The sequence below is a fragment of the Triticum urartu genome, chromosome 3, assembly GCF_003073215.2.
Source record: "Triticum urartu cultivar G1812 chromosome 3, Tu2.1, whole genome shotgun sequence".
In the NCBI taxonomy this organism is placed as follows: domain Eukaryota; kingdom Viridiplantae; phylum Streptophyta; class Magnoliopsida; order Poales; family Poaceae; genus Triticum; species Triticum urartu.
Genome location: NC_053024.1, coordinates 4,513,474 through 4,529,953, shown reverse-complemented (window position 1 = coordinate 4,529,953; position 16,480 = coordinate 4,513,474). Strand labels below are relative to the sequence as shown.

The 16,480-nt window shown below is 44.7% G+C and overlaps 1 protein-coding gene across 1 annotated transcript; it reads right to left on the bottom strand.

Annotated features, from left to right (window-relative positions):
- Positions 1–1,095: 1,095 nt before the first annotated feature.
- Positions 1,096–5,797, bottom strand: LOC125542284 (U-box domain-containing protein 4). The gene is made up of 2 exons (XM_048705249.1): positions 5,393–5,797; positions 1,096–2,287 (listed from the first exon to the last, which is right to left on the bottom strand). Exons 1-2 carry the CDS (start codon positions 5,689–5,691, stop codon positions 1,486–1,488), a joined length of 1,101 nt encoding a protein of 366 aa, XP_048561206.1. The 5' UTR covers positions 5,692–5,797; the 3' UTR covers positions 1,096–1,485.
- Between the last annotated feature and the right edge of the window lie 10,683 nt (positions 5,798–16,480).

The window sequence follows — 16,480 nt, the reverse complement described above, 5'->3', positions numbered from 1 at the left end:
AACAAAACAAATTCCGTTCGGTCCACCGACGAGCCCAGCACTCGTCTCGCCCAAGCCGCCGCCGGCGCGTCGGACCGCTGCCGGACACCGGCATATTCCGATCCTCCCCGACGACAAGAATGGCGGCGGCGTGATTATCCTAATTAACTAACTCTTTAGCAAAGCAACACATCTTCTGGCATTAATCAGAATCTAAAGACGCGGCCGCTGATGAGATGCAAAAACGAGCATCGCAGACCCACGCTCCAAGCAAAAATTACAGAAAAGTAAACCAGCAACGTTTGATCAAAGCAATAGATAACGGAAAGAAAAAGCCACATACATGATCAGGCCATGATGCAGCATAGGCATTTCCCTTTGAGACACAAAGAGAAAGCAGAGGTGACGAATCGGCAAACCTTTCTTCGGGCGGTCAAGCAAGTCATGATCACACCCCTAAACCAAATTAAAGCAACCCAGGCCAGCCAATGAGACAACAAAGCTTTTTTTAGAGACGGCGAAAGAGAGCAACTGGTTTTTTATATACGTATTATATCTAGATTATCAACATGCTTTTTGGTCCGGAAGAGACTATGTTATTGGCTGATGAAGAGTCAAAATGTTCGAAAAATAGAACTGGCTGAAGTTGATATGATCTAGTACCAATGAAAGACTAACCTTTGGTACAAAATCCAAAAGATGCTATAGTATATTACTAGGTCATGAAGAGAGTGTTCAGCAGGAGCTGAACAAAAGAAACTAGCAAGATAGATCATGGCTGCAGTATGTTGCAGTTCCATATGGTCTAGAATTGACAGCTTAAGTTTTTAACCCTTTGGTACATGGAGAGAATAGGTTGGGACAATGAGATGAGACAAGTTTAACCTGAAGCAGAGTACACCATAACAGACCTTACAAGCCCAAACCAGTACATGGAGAGAACTAGACAGATCTGACTGCTAACTAAACCAAGAATGTGTAAACCTGGTAAGGCTCCAAAGGTAAAGCAATTAGTGGGAACTAAGCATTAAAAGTGTGATCAGAAATGAAGTACACTTAGCGAATAAACCTAAAGATAATCAAGAACAGAGCCAGGTTTTTTCAGACACGAAAGAGTGGGGAACTTTAACTTTATATCATTCATGTATGTACAATCCTTTCTTCAAAGGAGATGTCTCTTTCTTTTCTTTTTCTTTTTTTCTTTTCCATTTTTTTGTTTACACATTTTCCTTTTCGTACATGCACAAAACATGGGGAGGGGAAGAAAATTTGTCCTTTCTCTTTCGGAACAGCACACAAGATCGCAAGCGGAAAAAGGAACTATGTCATCATCAAGAAGCTTAAGAGTGTTTGAGGAGCGCTTACACCAGTCACTCGGTCCCATCGAGGCCTGGACCGGCATCTTCCAGCAATCTCAGTTCTTCGTTATTCTTCTTCTCCGCTATTTTCTCTACTTCATTCCATTGCAAGCAAGCAAAACAGGTGAAGGTTGAAGCACCATCATCTTCAAGCGAAGGAAGCCCGGCGCTGCAGGTGCCTCAAGCTCTGCTCCATGCTGACCTTCACCATCTCGGCGAGCATCTTCTTGGCTTTCCCACCACGGTCCTCCCCATCGATCTGAGAGGCGATGTTGCTGACGATGTTCTCCAGTGTGTTCGGCTGCAGCTTCGACCTCGAGTACGGCGAGTTGCGCAGCAGGTCCAGGAGAGCATGAGCCTTCACTCTGGACTTGGGGGTGCCATGGGCGGTGAGCTCGAGAAGGCCGGGGATCACGCCTTCGTTCAGAATGGGGTCTCTGTATTTACTGCGGTCGCTCTCGCACATCGTGAGGAGCGCCCCGACGGCGTGCTCTCTGCCTTGAAGGGAGCCTTCCTCGAGCACCTCCACGATGGTGAGCACTCCGCCTTCCTCAGAAGTCAGGGCCACCCGGCCATGATCGAAGGCGAGCAGAGATTCCAAGAGGGCGCAGCACTTGTCGGTTGTTTTGGAGGACCTCTTGCCACACCTCAGCAACTCTAACAAAGGGGGAATGGGCTGAACAGAAAGGATGGTTTGGAGGTTATCTGCAATGGTGGAGAGGTTGTAGAGCGCCAACACAGCGTCATTCTTGGCCTGTGGATTCCCTTCTTTGAGGACCTTCACAAGGATAGGGATTGCCCCGGATGCGCTTATGATGGGCTTATTTGTGGATGAGGCTGAGAGAGTGAGGATTGCAGCAGTTGCATACTCCTGCAAGTTGAGATCGCTCGACTGCAAGTAACCAAGCAGCGGCTCAAGCGCACCAGCGTCCAGTATCTTGATCTTATTCCTGCAGAGATGAAACAATTCCAGTTTAGGGACAATGTGCATGCATCATAACAAATCTACTGCTCTGCAAGCTAAAGATTTCTGGGAAATATTACTAAGCCAACTCCACATTTCAGATCATAATCATGAAAACAGAGAACATCTGGGTAAAACAATATACATGTTGTACTGCACATTCTCAAGGATGATTACATTGCTAGCTTGCTTGCATGTATTAAAGAAGTTTCATCCATACGTAAGCTATGTTAGAGACGACTTAGGAACAGTACAAGGTCCACAATAGGGCCTAGTTAAGTGCTAGACAATGACGAAACAGTGATCCAGTACTCCGTACTCAGTTAGGCCAGCTATTGCAGAGATCTAAATTGAAGGCTCTGCTACTGCTAGGATGGTGTCCAGGACGACTGAGAGCTGGACATGCGAATTTTACACCAAGATGGGAACCATGATGAAATAGTAGTACTATTGTATACCTTTGAATGTTCCAGTTTAAATCTAACTAGCCAATTACTCGAATCCCTCGCAGATACTTGATTACTCGAATCCCTCGCAGATACTTGATTACTCGAATCCCTCGCAGATACTTGATTACTCGAATCCCTCGCAGATACTTGATTAATCCACTGACTCGGGGTTACAAGGGTAGCAACAAGGAGGATACGACGGCCGGTCAGTCTACAGTTGTTGGATGCCCCCACGCTGGTTTAATTGGTTGTGGTGATTACTCATTTGCAACATCAGATAGTCCTCTTTGATTCAAAGGATTTTTAAAGGAATTCTGGATGATGTAATCCCAAGGATTTTTTTCTCAATGGGTTGTTTGATTCAAAGAGGCCCTTAGTGCTCACAAAGGGAAAGGGTTACTATGAACCCATGGATACAGAAACGGGAGCGGAAATTTTGAACGTAGGGAGTGGATTCGGCCTCAGATTAGCATTAGCACATTGATCCTCGCCGCCGGCAACACGAGTAACACCTACTCGATACGCACAGTTGTTGCCGAGGCTCACACCATACGCTGTCATCACCGGCAAATTCATCTCCGCGAACAGCAAAAAGCCTCGCTCCATACGGCAAGAAGAAGAAGAAGTAAAATCAAGAAGTGCGCAAAACGGGCGAGAAAGAATCACAACTCAAATCGGAACAAAACCCCAAGACTCCCAGGAGATGAAACAACGTTATACGGGAGAGCGGCAGTAAGATCGAACATCCAAGAAGAAGGAAATCGCGGCCAGATCCGCAGAAAGGGCTCAGTGGCGGCCGCCCCTGTGCCCCCTGGTTGAGGGGTTAGGGTTTTCAGATCGCGGTGCCGTGCGCTCCGCTTTTTAAAGGGCTTCTGGAGGATGGACGGATGGGCCAAGAGCAACGAGGAGAGTGCGGCCCATGGGCCGAGAATAAACATAGCCTGGTGGTACTTATCGGCCGGCCTTATCCATGGCCGTCTGAACGGACGGAACCAGATCTGATCTGATGTCGAGAAGAATCAAGACAAAGAACTTGATTCCCTCATCGCTGTTGGCACCGTTGACATCACCAGACCAAATGGCAGTGAAAACTTAAAAGCAAGGCACAGAGAAGTGAAGGATCGGCTCAGCTCTGAACAGAATAGTGGGCGACGAATTTACCTTACCCGCTGGTTCACCCTCGAGGAAACAGGAGTAAACAGAGGGACACATACATAGACGCAGGAAGGATGGATGGGGTCTGGGTTGATTCAGGTACGCAGCACCATGCTTGTCTCACCTGACCGACTCCCATCTCCTATCCGCAGGTTGGTATCAGTATCAGCCTATCAGGCCTACCACCAACGACCTATGAGGTCAACATACTCTACATTTGTAAAATTGTATCTTGACCGCGGCAATTGGAAAGGGGCGAAAATATTAGGCAGCAGCCCAGGAATTCTCTTCTTTGCAAGAAAGAAGAAAGAAAGACCGGTTCCTTCCTGATGCTAGATTTTTCTCGGAAGCCGCCCACCGGGATACGGTGGTTGGCCAACTTAGGTCAGCGTCCAAATCAGGCCAACAGTCTGCTCTGCTCTAAACCCACCGTCTTCTTAGCTTTCCTCTTTGCTGCAATTTCTTAGTAGAAATCTATACCGTCCCTTGTAGGGAGGAGGAGTAGGGGCTGCGTCTTGGTTGAATGGTCACCGGAATGAAATCTGTGTGCCACCAGCAGATGCACCGCGCGTGGAAGGGAAGAAAAGAAAAGGATGATGATCGATGATGCCTTACCTGCTAGTGCAAGATGATGATGTTGATCCTGGTGATCCTAGACTAGAAATCTAGAATATGCTTGCCTTGCTGCCTTGTACTAAGAGGCTAATTTTTTTGGGGGGGAATATATCTTCATGGTAAATACTGTAGAATCAACCACACGACGACATGATAACACACTACAGATTTTTACCACCGGTGGCTGGAGATTTGATTTCGCCCCAACAACCACGCAACTGTGCGGCAATCTTTTTTTGTGGCGGAGGACCTTCCCACGGAAGGGTTGAGGAGGGGGAGATATTTTCTGATTGACGGGCGGAGGAAATCGAATTGCTAAGCCGCCACGATTGGGACCAATCAAAAACAAACCAGAGCCAGTCCAAAAACCAAATTCAAATAGGCCCGTGCAATAGCTAGCCGATAAATTCCAAGAAAACTCTGCACGCTCGCTGCAAAGTCAGCCACGCAATCAATCGAGAAGGAGATTGGTGACTTCAGCTTATAAAATGGATTCCAACTTGTTTGCGGAAATTTGACAAGTCAATTGGGAATTGAACAAGGAAACTGTCGGCGGCGAAAATATCTGAAATTCGAACGAGCCAGCCTAGGCGGAGATTACCGGCTTCATCAGGGAGAAAGGGAACAAATTTCCCAACTCTTTCAAATCATTTGGGGAAAAATAGTAGCAAATCTAAGCAATTGGTGGGGTGGAAATTTTAAAAGACGATAAATACTGCCAAATAATATATCGGGAGGGAATTCGAAGCTCGATATCCGAAAATCATGGAGATTAATTAAGTTTCAAAAGCAGAAATTAATTAGCATCGGCGCTACTGAGGGAGCAGGACAGAGGATAAGCAGGGGGAAAGGAAGGAAACGGGGCTACGCACCTCTCGTCCCTGACGGCGAGGTTGAGCAGCGCGAGCAGCGCGGCCTCCCCGGCGCCGTCGGGCGCGCCGGACCGGAGCATGGCGACGAGCGGCTCCACGGCGGCCGCCAGCTTGCGGCGGTGCCGGGCGGAGGCCCGCGTGAGGCGCCGCACCTCGCGGGCCGCCTCCACCTCCCCGCCGCGCACCCGGTCCACCAGCGCCCGCAGCGCCGCCGTCTCCGACGGCCGCTCCGCCGCGCCGTGCTTCTGCCGGTCCCCCGACGACGACGACGACGGGCTCATCAGCTCCGGCGACTCCATCTCAGCTCCGGCTTCAAGGGGGTAGGTAGCTCCGGTGGTCTCTCTGTGTCTCCTCTCTCGCGTTGGCGTCGCTCGCTCGCTGGTGGGATGCGAGGAGGGGAGGGGGTCGGGCCGTCGTGGTCTTATTAGGGGAGGAGGGGAGGGGAGCACGGGCGGGGGTGGATGGCGACGGCGACCTCAACGGGGGAGTAACGGCGACGGCGACCGCGCCGTTCCGTTTCGCTGGCTTTCCGTTCCGTCGAGCGCTGTGCGTGTCGGCCGCGGGCATGGGGAACCGCGGACGGCCACATATGCGGACACGTCGGCTCGAACCGGCCGTCGACACGTCTGCGCCGCATGCCATGCCGCGTACGTATCCCCCGCAATTAAATTTTATACTGTGTACTCCGTATGTGATATGTTAAAAGAGAAAAAAAATACCCACACAAATCTCCGCATAAGATCAATGACTACATGACGTAGATGTGTGATGAGTAGATGTGCAGCTTTAGCAAAATTGGTAAAAAAAATTATGTTCTCGTTAATTAGGTAGGCGAACATGGTACTCATTTACGTTCTCATTAAAATTTTGATAAAATATACTATTTTTCACTAAAACGTTAATAGCATATACTTTCATTTTTCTTGCTTTGATATACGCATGTGGTAGGGTGGTCATTGTCGAGTGTGCTACCCACACATATCAAAACGACACGTATCCAAGAACAGAGGGAGTAATGAGTTTTAATTACTATGCTAGAAGGAGCTAGGAGCATTCGATATGTGGTGTCGGATGATACACATATGTGACTCAAAACAGTTTAATTGCAATCGCTCACTCTGTTTTCAGCCCTTGCACAAGGTTTTGTGGCGCGTCTGGTTGTAGAATGTGAAGTGGAATGCAATACAATGGTTTTGGGGTTTTAATGACATCGACGCGTCTGCTTGGTCGAATGGAACGAAACGAGAAGGTTCTGTGAGTGAAATATTCCCTCGGACGTGTTGGTAACACCGAATCTGATCGAGCAACTCATTCTCGATCACACAATCTCGCACACTCCAAATCTCACCTGATAAACACACAAAGAAGGTTGCACAAGTGGGGTATCCACACCTTTCCTATGGAAGCGGCGACGTGAGCCGTATTCAATTCATTCGGTTCAATGCTTCCAAACAACCAAATCTTGAGATCCAACCATTTAATAGTAAGAGTGTCTAATTTATTACCAAGATGAACACTATACTCATTTACGATTTCCATTGAAAACTTTTATGATTAAATATTTTCCATCTTTTTTCTTTACCTCTGATACACATACGTGTACGATGATCACTGTCTCTATCCTAGAGACCACGCCAGCGTCTAAAACGAGATGTATTCAAGAATAAAGGAATTAATGGAATTTAATCATTAATTACTATGGGTAGGAAATGGAAACATTCGACCACATGCAATGTAGGACGAGGGACATGTGTTACTCACGATGGTTCAATCGGGGTTTTCACTCTTTCTTTCTCTGAATTTCTCACTCCAGTTAGGACTTAGGGTCCTAGCCCAAGACTTGTGCTGTGTTTGGTTGTAGAATGAAATATTTCTCACTCCAATTTGTTGTAAGGACATCGACGTGTTTGGTTTAGGAGATGGACCAAAATAAGATGGTTCTACGGAATGGAATATTCGCCTCGGATGCAGAATGCACTCGTAGCACCAAATCTAGCCGAGCAACTTGTTCTCAGACATACGTCTAGCATACACCAAATCTCACTCGATAAGAAACAAAGAAGAACACACGAGAGAGGTATCCACACCGTTCTTTTGGAAGCGGCGATGTGAGTCATTCGGTTCATCGTTCTCAGTCATATGCCTCGCGCACTACAAATCTCATCGGAAAAAACAAAGAAGACCGCACGAGAGAAGTGTCCACACCTTTCCTATGGAAGCGGTGGGTGAGTCATATTCATTCGGTTCCATCGTTCTCAGTGACACATGTCATGTACTTCAAATCTCACCTGATAAAAAAGAAGACCACACGATAGGGGTGTCCACGCGCTTCCCTATGGATGCGGCCATTAAATCATATTCATTCGGTTCCATGTTTCCAACTAACCAAACCTTGAGATCGAACGAAATGTGTAAAATGATACGTATTCAAGAATGGAGGGATTGATGGAATTTAATCATAGTTACTAGACGTAGGACATGGAAACATTCGACGATAGGCAATGTAGGACGAGGGACATGTGCAACTCATGATGGTTCAATCTGATTTTTCTGTCTCCGCATTGCTCACTCCACGTCGGGTCCTAGCACAAGACTTGTGGTGTGTTCGGTTGTAGAATGAAGTGGGGTGCAATGAATAGTTCCAATTTGTTGTAAGGTCATCCACGTGCTTGGTTGAGGTGATGGAACAAAACTAGATTGTTCTAAAGAATGGAATATTCACCTCAGATGCGGGATGCACTTGTAGCGCGGAATCTAGTCAAGCAACCTCTGTTCTCTAACACACGTCCAACGTACTCCAAAACTCATCCAATAGGAAACAAATAAGAATGCACGAGAGGGTTATCCATACCATTCATATGGAAGCGGCGATGTGATTCATTCGGTTCATTGTTCTCAATCACATGCCTCGCACACTACAAAACTCATCAGACAAAACAAACAAGACCGCACAGGAGGAGTGTCCACATCTTTCCTATAGAAGTGGCAAGGTGAGTCATATTCATTTGGTTCCATTGTTCTCGGTGACTCATCTCACCTACTTAATCTCAACCTATAAAAAACAAAGAAGGCCACACGATAGGGGGTGTCCACACTTTTCCTATGGATGCGGCGATGTCAGTCACATTCATTCGCTTTCATGTTTCCAATTAAAAAATCTAAAACAAGATGTATTCAAGACTAGAGGGGTTAATGGAATTTAATCATTAGTTACTACATGTAGGAACTAGAAATTTTTGATGTCATGCAATCTAGAATGAGGAACATGTGTAACTCAGGACGGGTCAATTGTTTTTTTTGGCCCTTTCTCTCTCTGAATTGCTCACTCCACTTAAGGTCCTGGCGCAAGACTTCTGATGTGTTCGGTTGGGAAATGAAGTGGAATGCAATGAAATTGTTCCCGGTATGTTGTAAGGACATCGACGTGCTTGGTTGAGTTGATGGAACAAAAAGAGATGGTTCTACGGAATGGGATATTCGCCTCGGTTGAATAATGCACAGGTAGCACAGGATCTAGCCGAGCAACTCGTTCTAGATCTTGCGAGAGGGGTATCCACACCATTCGTGTGGAAGCGGCTATGTGAGCCATTCGGTTCATCCTTCTCAATCACATGTGTCGCACACTCGAAATCTCATTGGAAAATACAAAGAATACCACACGAGAGGGGTGTCCACACCTTTTCTATGGAAGTGGCGAGGTGAGTCATATTCATTTGGTTTCATCGTTCTCCGTGTCACATCTCACATACTTCAAGTCTCAACCGATAAAAAACAAAGACGACCACACAAGAGGGGTGTCCATGCCTTTCCTATGGATGTGGCGATGTTAGTCATATTCATTTGGTTCCATGTTTCCAATTAACCAAACCGGTAGCAAACGAAACATCTCAAGCGAGATGTATTAAAAAATAGAGTGATTAATGGAATTTATCATTAGTTACTACCTGTAGGAGTTGGAAATTTTTGATGACATGCAATGTAGGATGAGGAACATGTGTAACTCATGACGGTTCGATCGATTTTTCTCTCTCTCTGAATCGGCCACTTCACTTTGGGTCCTAGGGCAAGACTTGTCATGTGTTCGGTTGTAAAATGAGGCGGAACGCAATGGAATTGTTCCAATTTGTTGTAAGGACATCGACGTGCTTGGTTGAGGAGATGGAACAAAATGAGGTAGTTATACAAAGTGGAATATTTTTCTCCCATGTGGAAGGCACCGGTAACGGCAAATCTGGCCGGGAAACTTGTTCTCGGCCACACGTCCTGTGTACTCTTAATCTCACCCGGTATGAACACAAAGAAGGACGCACGAGAGGGGTATTCACACCTTTACTATGGAAGCGACGATGTGAGATATTCAGTTCCATTGTTCTCAGTCACACGTATCGCGTACTCCAAATCTCACCCGATAAACAACTAAGAAGACCGCACAAGATGTGTGTCCACACCTTTTCTATGGAAGCGGAGATGTGAGTCATATTCATTCGGTTTCATTTGTCCAATTAATCAAACCCGTAGATTAAAACAAACGTCGAATTCTGACGACATGAAGTGTAGGATGATCAACATATCTAATTTTTGTACTCAAACGAAACCAAACATTTCGTTTGACTTGCTTCTACAATAAATAAAAAAGTGCATTTGATGGCTTTGCCTCGAGCAGCCCGGAATGGTATGGAGATACCAATCCTTCTGCTCCCAGGTGCATACAGTAAATTTTTCAAAAATAGTAAAAAGAATTTAAAAAATCTGATTTTTTTTGTGAGAAAAATTGTTGAATGTTTCATATGTGTGCAAAGTTGCATAATAAAGTAGTAACATTTATGGAAGTGTAGGTAAAAGAAGCATTTGAGAGTGTTGCTTTTTTTTCTGTGCAAACCATTAGGGAGGGACGTGGCACAAAACTTTGCAAGCAGCTTAAACATTCAACAATATTTGTGTCATTTTTTATCTTTTTATTTACTGTTGATTCATGTGTGTATGCACTCGGGAACCGATACTCCACGTCTGAGACTGATGGAAATTTCCCGATCGAGGAAAGGGTGGTGGAGCTAGACGTGGAGATCATCAAACTCAGACGATGATACTAGTACTGTCATACATCAAAGCTTCCGTGTATCCTAGCCCATACGCTGATGCATACTTTACGGTTGACGACCAGTTCTTCTCAGGATGGATGACTCATTGTCGTCGACCAATTGGCAACAAGGGCCCCATGCACGGATCAATCGAGAGATCACGATATATATATGGTAGGCAACTAACCCACATACGTACCATGCATGGGCATCTAAAACGCAGACCCTCAAATAGTCAGCATACGTTCAAACCGTGCGGTCTGAACCATGGAAGCCATTAAACACGACTCCGTACCGGTCCGCTCGACGGTCCGGATGCACTTTCACCCGCAAAGTGAAGACAAACTGTGGGGGGGAGTCCGGACAGCAACCACATTGGACTCCGACACCACAGGCCCACTAAATCCGCCCTCCCGGTCTCATTTTCTTGCACTCCGCCACTCCTCCCCCTTATTTTGCATCCGCACCCTCCATCTTTGACATAGATGTTGTACCTCTCCACCCGCTATACAAGCATTGCCGGACGTTCGGAACTAGCTAGCCCAGGCGCGTCTGCTCGCCTTTTACGACACGTTGTCCACACTGAAGCCGTTTGTACCCAGTACACTCCTCCACCCTGTCAACAACCTCCATGGCGGATTGACAACAAGCCTCCCGTGCACTCCGCCACACTCATTCTCGTCAGCCAATCGGCAACAAGCCTCCCATGCACGGATCAATCGAGAGCTCACCAGATATATATGGTAGGCAATTACCCTACGTACGTGCCACGTAAGATCTCGTGACATTAAAATGGCGCGCTCTGAGCTGGCTTAAGTGGAGCTGTGTTGGCCACACAACAAATGGCAGCTGATCTCAGCAACCAGATATTCACAATGATGATTAAGGCTAGATATGTTGATGCTGTCACCATCATCGGTCGATTAACCTGATGGCCAGGCTAGTACTCCGTACGTTGGAGGCCGGCCGGCCGGCTTGGTCAATCAAGGCAAGACAAATTAACTAATTATTAGAAGTATTAGTCTCCTCAGACTGCTACGTACTTCTTCCGTTCCAAATTACTTGTCGCAAGTATGGATGTATCTAAATGTATTTTAGTTCTAAATACATTCATTTCTGCAACGAGTAATTTGAAACGGAGGAAGTATTAACCAAATGCGACTAATCTTGGTAGTAATATAATCTCGAGTTCCAGTTGTTCAGCCGGCACGCGCAGCTTCGTACGTCTTGCTATGCAGTTATTAGTCATATATATAGTGCAGATTACACACAGAGAGCATGGATCCAGCATCGTTAGTTATTTTTTCTTGTCCATCCATGTAGTGCCGGCCGTCAACAGATTTGAACAAATCAGCTAGCAGCTTGCATCGGTGGATCATGGTGCTACAGTGGTCCGCATCAAAGCCGGATGCAGGGGGTGCAGCGCAGGTACAGTGCGATGCAAGCGTACATACGTGTTCATGTGCGCTCTCAACAGTAGCAGACCAGCAGTGCACATTACATTACAGCTGGTGGTTGCAGTGTGCCACATCAGCATGCGTGCTTCTCGTCTGCGTCTCCATCCATGTGATCCAATTCCATCCTCTTGCTCTCCTCCTGCCGGCTACTGGACTCGTATTTTGTGGAATATACCTGTTGGTATTTTATATTGGGAGTAGTTTAATAAGGCTAGTACCTGTTTGGTTATAGATTTTCAGGAAGATGCATGAGACGCATACTTCCAAGACTGAAGAGTGAGGTGAGCACTAGACCGTGTAGTCCGCTAGCACTACATTGATTAATACATCATGGATCATCACAAATAAAAGGGGGCTAATCTGACCATCGTCCAAGATATTTCCAGCTAACTACTCAATCTAAGCCCAAGCGCACGCAGGCGGCATGTACACGTCTTACATCACGAGACGGAGGAAGTACTAGGAAGCGAGTTTTTGAGTTTCTCTTTACGCTCTGCTGTCGGTGCGAGGCCTACATGAAATGATTCTATTTTGCCACGAACACTGCCCGAGCTTCTTCAGCAAGATGGAAAGCGATCGATGCGATGTCCGGTATATCTAAGGTTGGTGGCACGTCACATGCATGGTCCATCTCATCTCAGTGTGTGAATCCATCGCCAACCTCACACGTTTGTGATTAGTTTGTTTGTTCAAGGGCCGACTGTGCCATGCATGTGTGCGCATGTGACATGCACACCTAGTGCCCACGAGTTCCATGCGTATAACCTCGTGACATAGGTACGGTCATGAGCGAGCAGGATCCCCAAACTCTTCATGACGGCACGACGGACTGTTTAGGCTCTTTGTAGAGCACTAAATTAGTTCTCTGGTTTCATTAGTTTGCCATGTTTTCGCATGCAGCATGGATATGCTGATATGCAATTTTACATATATGTACCCGCAAACAAAAAGCTGCAATAAAGAAGGAAAATTCCATATTGTCATAACTCATAAGTAGTATAGTCCCAATGGGATTTCGGTGGAAGAAATGGAAATTCAATCATCCTCCAAGAGGAAATGACTATTCCTAGATATTAATATTTATTTTAGAACAACCTTGCTTATGGGAATCAATTAACAAGATGTTAATTAAGGGAAAATCCTACAAACCTCATGAAGACGTGTTTCCGCTGGTTGGGCTGGCCCAGCAATGTGTTTTTTTCCTTTGTTGTCTATTTTTTTGTACCATTTTCCTTTAAAAAATTCTCTTTATATTTGAGTTTTTTTCCCTGTTTCGATTTTTCACTTCTATTTATCTTTCTTGTTTTATTTTTTGGGGAAAGTATGTAATTAATATTTGAAAAATATATATTTGAGGTATGTGTTTTCTTTATCTTTCAAATCTAAGCACAAGTGCACGCATGCAGGGAGCATATACATGTTTCTACTTCGAAGCGAGTTTTGAGTTTTCCTTTATATTCTTTTGTCCGTGCGAGGCCTATAAGATGATTCCGTTTTGTCACACGCGATGGAAAGGTGATCGATACGAAATGCACGTACACGCGCGTGCTATCCGTTGTAGCTAAGGTTGGTGGAACATCACATGGTCCATCTCAGTGAGTGAATCGATCGCCAACCTTACACGTTTGCGCTTAGTTTGTTCCAACGATAGAGGGCCGACTGTGCCATGCATGGATGCATGTGACATGCACACCAGCACACGTAGTGTCCTAACGAATTTTTGATGAAAAAAGGGAAATTCAATCATCCTACAAGAGGAAATGGCTGCTCATGTATCCCTCCATTCACAAATATAGGATGTTTTATTTTTTTCCTAAATCGGTTGTATATAGAATTATAGACACGTTGTAGTGTGTTTGTTCACTCATTTTAGTCCGTGTATAATAACAAACATCCAAATATTCAAAATAAATTATACTCCCTCCGTTCCTAAATATAAGTCTTTTTAGAGATTTCAATATAGACTACATACAGAGCAAAATGAGTGCATCTACACCCTAAAATATGTCTATATACATCCGTATTTAGTCCATATTGAAATCTTTAAAAATACTTATATTTAGGAACGGAGGGAGTATTTGCAAACGAGGGAATAATGTTTATTCTAGAACTACCAAGGTGTGTTACTAGTTGTTTTAAGAATGAACTAGATGTTAATTAAGGGAAATTCCTACAAACCGCATGAAGAAGTTTTTTCGCTGCTTGGGCCAGCCCACTAATGTGCCCTGCTGTCTCTTTTACTAGTAAGTTGCACGTGCTTTGCACGCTAACCTGTAAAGCACGCGCTTAATTGATGAATTAACCACGGAGCACATTGGAGAGTTTTATATGTTCGCATTTGGAAGCTCATCTCCAATGCTTGCCACTCCACTGTCTCGGCATCCAATGCCCATTTTCTTGGTTTGACTTCGTCTTTGATCAAGCTGACAGTTTGGAAAGCTTGGGCGCCTTCAAAATGCAATTTTTTTGCTTGGCAAATGATAAATTGCAAAAAAGAGGATAGCCTAATTGTAGCTTTTGCCATCTTTGCAAATGTCACATGGAGACCTCGGGACACATCCTATTCCAATGCCAATATACACAAAGAATTTGATGCATGATCAAAGATTGGCTTGGAAATAAGGACCTCGACCTCGGAAACTGGCATCATTCAACTCCACCCACACTTGGTGGACCAAAGCGGTCGACTCAAATGAGCAACCAAACAATGACATGGCTTATCTTCTTAAGTGCGTGTCATGGGAGATTTTGAATGAGGAATGCTTGAGTTTTTCGCAATTTTGCATCTTTGGCTACGTCTGTATTTAGCAATACCAAGAAAGGGGCTAGGTTGTGGTATATCACCGAGGTGAAACACTTAGGGGCGATCATTCCTGGAGAGTAGTTTTTTTTATGAATTTGCTGGAGAGTAGTTTGTTTGCTCCTTTTTTAATACGACCTTGTACATGCTCTTTACTCCTTGCTCATTTAATGAAAATGCAAAGCTTTAGCCTTGCTTAATAAAACCTTTACCATCTAAATTACTCCCTCCGTTCCTAGATATAAGTCTTTATAGATATTTTAATATGGACTACATACGAAGCAAAATGTGTGATTATACACTCTAAAATATGTCTATATACATTCGTATGTAGTTTTTATTGAAATCTCTATAAAAAGACTTATATTTAGGTACGGAGAAAGTATGACATAGTGAGCATATTAGAATGTGAAGTATCTATTTAGTTTCTTCTATGTTTATGGATTGGTAGAAATCTCTGTCTTTGCTTAGAAAAATGTGACTCCTACACGCTAGCTAGATTAATTGGCCGCAAAATATCCTGGATAGTGGTGCGTCATACCCTTTTTCTAATGCGGCTGAATCGTAGTACACCTTTTCTTTTACATCAAAATCGTAGTACTCCTAGTTATGTGATAAGACAGGTATTGGCTTGGTCAAGCTAAAAAAATCCATCCATTGGGACCAGCCGGCCAGCGGCAGACGGGTAAGTTTCTGGAACCTAGCTTCTATATTTTTTAAGGGAGAAATACCGTAAAGCTTCTATGTGGTTCCTGCAGCTGGTTCAATGTGGACGTGCGACTCACGGCAGGAGAGGCGAATCCGGTGCATGCTAGCCATTGGATATGTAGTGCTGACAATTGATGAACGGTAGATGTCAACCTAATATGGGAAATTAACGGCTCCAAGCACCTCAAAATCGTTTTGGCGGGGAAGCTGGGAGGGAAGTGGTAAATCCAAATTCAAAACTGCTACACTATAGTAGTAGAGATGTTCTCATTTTCCTTTTTATCTTTTCTCTTTATATTTGGGTTGTGTTTCTGTTTCATTTTTTCACTTCTATTTATCTTGCTTGTTTTATGTTGTGGGGAAGTATGTAAACTACATTTTGAAATTACATGACTATTTATTCTAATGCACATGAACAATATATGGATATAGTTCATATGCACTGCCATCGATCCCTTTGGCTGTTAAAAGAACGTTGTTGACGGAGCGTGGTCTTCCTCCAACCTCGGGTTGCTCTCTTGGCTTCACCACATCCTTGGAAAAATTTGGAGTTCGCTGGCGCTGATGCTCAAGCTTGTTCTTGGTGCATTTGAATCTTCTTTAGCTTCTTATATCTTTGTCATTTTATATATATTGTTCTTTCGGTTGTAATGTTGAATGGATTGCTCGGTTGTTGTTTTATTTATAAAGCGGAGTGAAATCCTTTTTAGGTATGTAATCACACGACTGCGGGTGTTAGCTTAATTTCATTCGTACTAACTTTTAAGGTGTGCTAGCTATTTGTGCCTCAGAATATCCACGCACGCGTGACGGCGTGAGGTAGGAGTACTCCCCAACAAGTACTCCACTACTGGATTACTATAGTTTACACGTCCTTGGCCAGCTAGCTTATACAGACAAATTAAACATATAAACTAGTAAGGGAGTCGATCTGGCTTAATTTGAAATAAGCAGTACTCCTTCCTCGTGGCCGTGGATTGGCTACCCGTTCCATCGATCTTAATTAGATGTGTGCTTACGAATCGCCTTGTGTCACCGTGTCTAT